Genomic DNA, 7,952 nt, shown 5'->3' on the forward strand with positions numbered 1-7,952 from the left:
CAATAAAAAATATACATATAACAAATATTTGTATTTATAATCCGTTCATAAAATTACCTGTAAATCCCCATTTGTTGTTTGACGTCATAGTTGATTCCCTGGCAAAAAAAATTAAACCTAGCTGCGATTAAGAAAATCCTTTGGACATGGAAAAAAATCCCGTAGTAATCCATTTTAAAAATGATTGGTCTGTTCTCGTACTGCAAGAATCTACTCGATTTTACTATTTTCTTCGATACCATAAAGGAAAGTTCGTTATCGTAGTAAAAAATAGTAGATTCTTGCAGTACGGGAACAGATCATATGTTATATATAACAATAAGAAATTTCGTAAAATTTAACAGTATCGAAAAATGTGTGTCTAGAAATCCATATAGAGACGTTCTTTACAATATTAAAAAGATACCCAATAATGAGTTTTTAGTCGCTAATTTTACTTAAAAAAACGTTTTTTCAAAGACCTTCATAAAATACTTTTTGAAAACAAGAATAGCTAAATCTATAACTATAAAATATATATTTTTAAATCTTCATGATCATACCACGCTGGTGGGATTCAGTTGATTTATACACATTAGGTTAAATGAAATTTCCGGAGTATTTCTAAAAAAATACCTTGTGTTTGCATGGATTTAATATTCCTACTTTCCTCCCAAATAATAAAAAAGGTAAAGGGTCTACATATTTCAAAGTCAACAAAAAATTACACAATTTTAGGCTAAGCCACAAAATGTCCGTAATAATTATTTTGGCACAGTTTTCTGCAGCTGTGACGTCGAAACATAAAAATGTTGGAATTTTTTGGCCATACCTAATTTTTATGAACGACTGGATTAGGATTAAGGAAGAATGACTTCGTGTACGTGTATATATGTTTTTTAAACAACAACAAAAGTTTCTATTTTAAATGTTACATGAAAAACATCAACCCTATCATTGATTAAAAAATACCTGACCCAATTAGATACCACACAAATTATTGTGCCAACATTTTGGAAAACGAAAGAGTTGAAGTTAAATCAATGACATACCTGTTTTTGTTGAGACATGCATATAATCGAAGCGATTGTACAGACAGGACATCAGTGTTCACAGAACATTCTCAGAACCAAGTCATCAAAGTAAAATTTAAAATAGTTCAAACATATTATATTAAAACATGGCACCCAAAATTACAACCAACATCGCCTTAACGACATCATCATCATCCTCTTCATCTGGCAAACTCAACAGGACATTAAAAAAGCCCATGTCACCATCACGAAGACCACGCATCAATCTCAACTATGCCTTGTATTTACATCGTGAAGAGCTGCAAAGATGTCGCATGTCAAAGATGCGTGTATCGCAAACAAAGTTGATGTTAACCCACGAATTAATCACCAACACCATAAAAAATATTGACAAATGTTCGGCGGATGATCTACAATCGTTGAGCCGTGAAACGGTATTTAAAAATAATCTACAACGTCATATTGCCCGTCAGCGACATCATCAATATTTGCAAATGTTAAGAATGAAGCAACAACGGAACGCTACATTGGCTCAAGGCAATACAAATGCAACACAAATTCCTCAGAAATTGTCAACGGTTAACAACTGTATTCGACCGTCAATGCCAATGAATTGTTAGGCATTACTAAACGAGCCTTGATGGTTTGTTTCTTCTTGTATGCATTCTTTAAGTTAATTTTAGTTATATTTAATAGTAAGTTTTATATTAATATTGTGATAATAACATATAAATAAAATCGAAAAATAATAATAAATATTTTTTTAATTATTAAATTAATTTGAAAAAAGTGCATCTTAGAGTCGCTAAAAATATTTTTTAAACAGTTCACATTTCTTATATTAACTGAGAAATAGTGGTGGAAATTCTAAGAAAAAAATCAAATCGACGCATGTCGTCGAAAATTATTTTTATAAAAATTTGGGCTTCTTTTAGTGCGTTATTAGTTAGAAATCCGGGGTAATATCTAAGAAATCCGAGCTTCTTGAAGATGTTCAAAATTATTTCATAATCCACTTTCCTTACAGTCATAAACAATATTTTGAAAATGCAGACGTATGGAATCGTTGTAGAAAAAAAAAAAATTTCAAAAAGTATACGCAAGAGGTTGCGCTAGTCATTGAAAAAAGAACACCAATGAAAATCGACATTATGGTCTGAGGGTTGGAGAATTCTTTATGGGGACGAAACCCCTTAACCAGTGTATTAAGAACCCACAAGCTCCAATTCGCCACAAACGTAATTTTTAGGTCATGGATTGAAGCAGTTTTTGCTGGTAACTCTAAAGTACACGAAACAAACCGTTATATCACTATATGCGTCTATTGCCGATTATTTTTGTCATGTCTGCAGTCAAATTGAATGAACAATATTTTTGTACAACAAAGCCTCCTCCTATATTAAGACCTTGTCGCTTATAATATTTTAGGTTGTAACCTCAAAGACATAAAATCGATATTCGTAATTTTGCATTGCCCTTTTCCACTTTTTCTCGATCTTTACCCAGAAAACCTTAAATTGTATTAAATAACTGTCCGATTTGATTGAAATATTTACCAGGTTCGTATCATCCAGATGCTTTTAATAAGGATTTAAAAAAATTGCTTACCCAAAAAATCGGTTTTTGTGAATTACCTGAAATAGAAAGAATAAGTAAATTAAAATGTAATTCAATGCAGCAGATTATAAATCTATATATAACTAACATAAAATCGTATTGAACTATTTAAAAATATAAATGATACAATGAAGGTAGTGAAGGGCCTCAATAGTACGTTTTACTGTTATTCTAGAATTTCCATCTTGTGGGTTATTTTAATTTAAAAGTAGTAAGGAAAGTAGTAAAGTTGGACGGGCCGACTATATAATACCCTTCACCACTTCGGTTATATTCAACAGATGAATCCTAACAGACGTCGCATTTTTAAAGGACCAGTAAATTGAAATTAGATACATAAACATATCATTCTGCAACCGATACAAAATTTTTCAATTGGTCAGATATAGAAGCTATATCTAAATCTGAACCTATCTCAGGAAACTTAACACACATCATTCTAGACCTAATTCATTACGCTGTGCCAAATTTCGTGCAAACCGAAAGATACTAAGGAACATTGATGCATCATTTTCATAAAATCGGACAAACATTTATATGGGAGCTATATCTAAATCTGAACCGATTTTCAGGAAACTTTCTAGACATAATTCATTACACTGTGCCAAATTTCGAGCACATTGAAATATATATATGTATATATATAGGGACTTTAGTGCACCATTTACATTAAATCGGACGAAAATATATATGGGAGCTATATCTAAATCTGAACCGATTTTCAGAAAACTTAGCACACATCATTCTATACCTAATTCATTACGCTGTGCCAAAATTCGTGCCAATCGAAAGATTTTTATTCACTTTGGTGCACCATTTACATTAAATAGGATGAGAATATATATATGGGAGCTATATCTAAATCTGAACCGATTTTCAGGAAACTTAGCACACATCATTCTAGACATAATTCATTACGCTGTGCCAAATTTCGAGCAAATCGAAATATATATAGGGACTTTGGTGCACCATTTACATTAAATAGGATGAGAATATATATGGGACCTATATCTAAATCTGAACCGATTTTCTGGAAACTTAGCGCACATCATTCTAGACCTAATTCATTACTCTGTGCCAAATTTCGGGCAAATCGAAATATATATATATAGGTACTTTGGTGCACCATTTTCGTTAAATCGGACGAAAATATATATATTGGAGCTATATCTAAATCTGAACCGATTTTTCAATAGGGTTCGTCCTTGGGCCAAATAAGTGGCATATGCCAAATTTCATCCAAATGCGATCATAAATGCGACCTGTACTTTGTTCACAAAAATACATGGACGGACGGACATGCATAAATCGACTCAGAAAGTGATTCTATGTATATTCTCAAATGGAACCATGTGTCGAATTTGTTTCCTTTTGCCTGTTACAAACATATGCCCAAAGACAAAGATTTTTTTATGAAAACTCTTATCTTGATGTTCTCTGTAAAGAAAACTGTAGACGATCTGTTCATCCACAGAGACTTTTTTTCTAAGGAAAAATCTCCTCAGTGACTGAGGAATATTTTCCTATTCCAAGAAAAATCTATGTTGGAAAAAATTGATCACAGTAATCAATATTACAAAATTGCTTATAAAAATTAATCAACCCTAGGAGTCTAAAAAATAGTTTACTTGTAATTAGAATCAGAGGATTTCGATATGCATAAATTCATTCTCCGAGGATTTTTCCAAAAAGCTAAATGTATTTGGTGGTTGAGAAATTTTTGATTGATTAAAATTTTTTTATAGAAGAAATTGTGTCCTCATCGTCTGAGAAATTGTTTCTATAGAAACAAGTTTTTTTTATCAGTAAATGCGGATTTTGAAAAAAAATGTGTTCTCTTTCATTCTGAAGTCATCAGAGAATGATTTTTGTTACTATATAACCCCCCAGTTTATCATGACGGAAACTTATTTTCAGTTAAAAAAAATCTTAGTAACTGGTTGGTGTGCCTAGGAAGAAGAATCGACGAATTTTTCACCACAGACGAAATATTGTTCTCGTTCATAGGAATTTCTTTAGCCAAATTACTGTCATTTGTGATTAGCAATTAAGATCTGACCTTTGTGATTAAAGATTATTTTAAATCGCCCTCAGTGAATAATTTTTTTCGAATGAATAAATGCAGTTTTCTTTTTTATAATAACAAATCTGTTCTCTTTCGACTACAGAGGCTAGTGCAAATGGTTGAATATGTCCCAGTTCAAACGGCATAAAATCCGAGCCTACTGATAGTTCCGCGAGAAAGGGAAGACGAATTGGCAGATAGAATATCGAAACATGGTCTTTCCAATTGGAACCGCACAAACGATCAATGTTAGGCTTATGGAACAAATATTCTGTCCCGATCCTGGCAGATAGAATATCGAAACATGGTCTTTCCAATTGGAACCGCACACACGATCAACGTTAGGCTTATGGAACAAATATTCTGTCCCGATCCTGCTAAGTAAGTAATTTTGTGTATGTCCTGCTCTGAGGATGCTCTGAGGCCGGTAGTACAAAATGAAAAAAAATCGCTGTTGAAACATAGATTTACTGTTAAAAAATTAATTTCGTACGTCCCTGCCTCAAAGACTCAGTTGTGCTCAATTGCTGAACCCGTCATCGGTAATAGATTTTTCTCCATAAACAAATCTATTCACAATCTACCTTTTTGACAGAACAATTTTGTTCATTTTATTCCAACCGAATAAATTTGACCCCAGTTATTTAAGAAATATTTCATATAGAAGAAATCAGTCATCAGTCAGGAATAATTTTTTTGTTCATTTAAAAAATCTGTCCTTTGCGCCTAAGAATTTATCTATAGAAAAAGTGTTACTTGAAGGATCAATCCTTCGATCCTTAAAGTAGCACTTTTTCTTATAAAAATAATCTGTCCAAATACTGCAAGGACTTTGGATAGAACACAATGATTCCCCATAAACTGAGAAAACTGTAATTAGTGACGGTTTCTTTCTTCATTTAAAAATTTGTCCACCATAAGTGAAAATTATAAAAAATTCGTCTTTAGTGAACAAAGATTTTTCTTCCACTTCCCTCCACCATAGTACGGAGGGTATATTAATTTTTGTCATTCCGTTTGTAACTCATCGAATATTACATTTGCGTTTTGGGGTTCTTGAGCGCGGTTTTCAACCGAATTTGTTACAATTTGGTATTTTGTAGTCGTATATGGTAAAAAGATCTCCGTGGCAAAAAATATTAATATTCGCCCTCTTTTTGGGGCAGTCCCCATATAACCCAATTTTTATATTAAAATAGTTATCTGATTTGTGCCGCATTTTGAGTTTTGTTCTAAGACTCTGTTGTAATAAAAATTAGAACGTATGGTTCGATAATGAACTATAGCCGCATTTAGACCTAGCCCCTGTGTGGAGGTTCCAGAAAGAGTGGACCGATGTTCCCATCTTCGAATTTGAACTAAGTTCGGAAGAAATAATAAGTTGGGCAAAGTTTGGATGAAATCTAAATTTTCTGAAACGGATTTGGTCCAATGAAACATGGGGTCTAGAACCAATATTTCGATGAGGCACATTTTCACCGTGTTAATGTGTATACACCCTCATTGGCCATAAGGCTGCGGGTATAATAATTATCCATTAAAAATGTCTGAAATTTGTATTATGGTTTACATAATCCGTTTTTAGAAATGTCGGTATAGGTCCACTTTTTGGTATGTTCCCCATATTTTCATTTCTAGTACCCGTCTTTGGTGGAGGGTATTCAAAGTTCGGCCCGGCTGAACTTAACACTTTTTCACTTGTTTATTTCTCAGTTCATCTGCGGCATGTAGGAATAAAACTTTTCGCGAAGCCAGATGATTTCTTCTGATAGAATAAATCCCTAGATATGGTGTTAATATTTTTTAATCACCAACATTATTAAGATTTTTTCGTTTTTAAATGAATCTAGTTCCAATTATCATAAAATTCAAAAACTAAAAAAAAATCCTAATCGATACAACTTCATCCTGGGTAAAAATTCATATTGAATTTTATTTAAAATAAAAATATTTAAAAACAGTGTAAATAGTGTTGAAATAATATTGTATTTATTTTAGAAAACTTAAAATAAAAATAATTTATCTTAATATAAGGAACAATGGTTTAAAAATTAAAAAAAAATATATATTAATTAAAATTTCATGAACTGCATTGAGTTCTGACGTTGTAGCAGAGGTTTCCTTTGTTGTGTCTGGTGTTGGGAACTCGGTGATGATATTTGCTGGCGTTTCATTTGCTGGATACCCGACAATTGACGTTGTTGATGGATTTGATGCTGTTGTGGTTTTTGTTGCTGCTGTTGCTTTTGCATCCTCTGTGCCTCCACATTTTGTGATTGTTTTTGTTGTACCAATTGCTGATATAAATTCTTTTTGAATATCGCTTGTCGGTTAAGATTTTGCAAATCTTCAGCCGAACATTTGGTAATATTCCGAACTGTTTTGTTGATTAGCTCATGGGTGAGCAGGAATTTGGTACGTGACACCCGGGATGAAGAACTGCGTCGTTTCCTCAGCTCCTCGCGATGTAAAAAGAGGGCATAATTGAAGGAGCCCGATTTTTGAATTGATTTACTCTTTAGCGATGTTGACGAGGATGATGATTTCTTTGGTGATGCGGAGGCGGATAAAATTTTGGCAGGCATTTTGATGGTGCGTTTGATTAATTACTTCTTTGTTCTGGCTACAAAAGGATAATGATGCCGTTCTAAGCAGTGACAGGAGTTTTTATAGGGCTAGCGCGTCATTTTAAAACAGGTACGAGCCATATGCTAATGTGCTAAAGGATGTCCCATATGTGTCTACGTGTGTGTGTGTGCGAGCGGCATCCTTTTCAGGTATGCTATTTATCAATGGTGTTGTTTGCCAGCCAAAATTAGTTAATCTCTTTGTTTATGCTTACCTCGTTAATTTTTTGTAATCCCACCAAAAAAACTAACACTTGCAAAAAACACAAACACTCTTACCTCTTTTGTGGCCACAACATATGGCGGTGACCTTAAATGACATCATTAAAAATTCGCAGAAAATCAGATTTTCACTGACCTTGTAGTGTGTTGTTGTATTTTCTTTTTGATGTTGTTGCTATTCACCTTAAAGTACAGTTAACGGTTCTTCACAATGCAACGGCATTGCTGATTTCTTCTTTTCATAAAAAATCTAAATAAATTATTTTTCATTGTTTTCACAAAAAATAAATCTTCTGTTAATTTTATCTCAATTTGCATTTCAATTGCATTGCCTTTATGGCTGAATAAAAATCTTTTTTTATTAGCTGTATCTTCTAACATCCGTTGAATGAGCATACCATTGTAATA

The 7,952-nt window shown here is 32.9% G+C and overlaps 1 protein-coding gene across 1 annotated transcript; it reads right to left on the bottom strand.

Annotated features, from left to right (window-relative positions):
* Positions 1-6,767: 6,767 nt before the first annotated feature.
* On the bottom strand, positions 6,768-7,280 carry LOC133338396 (putative uncharacterized protein DDB_G0288537). The gene has a single exon (XM_061546570.1). The coding sequence runs from the start codon at positions 7,278-7,280 to the stop codon at positions 6,768-6,770; it is 513 nt and encodes a 170-aa protein (XP_061402554.1).
* Between the last annotated feature and the right edge of the window lie 672 nt (positions 7,281-7,952).

The sequence above is a fragment of the Musca vetustissima genome, unplaced genomic scaffold, assembly GCF_032173495.1.
Source record: "Musca vetustissima isolate MV318-11 ecotype Yass unplaced genomic scaffold, APGP_CSIRO_Mvet_v1 utg13972, whole genome shotgun sequence".
Lineage (NCBI taxonomy): Eukaryota > Metazoa > Arthropoda > Insecta > Diptera > Muscidae > Musca > Musca vetustissima.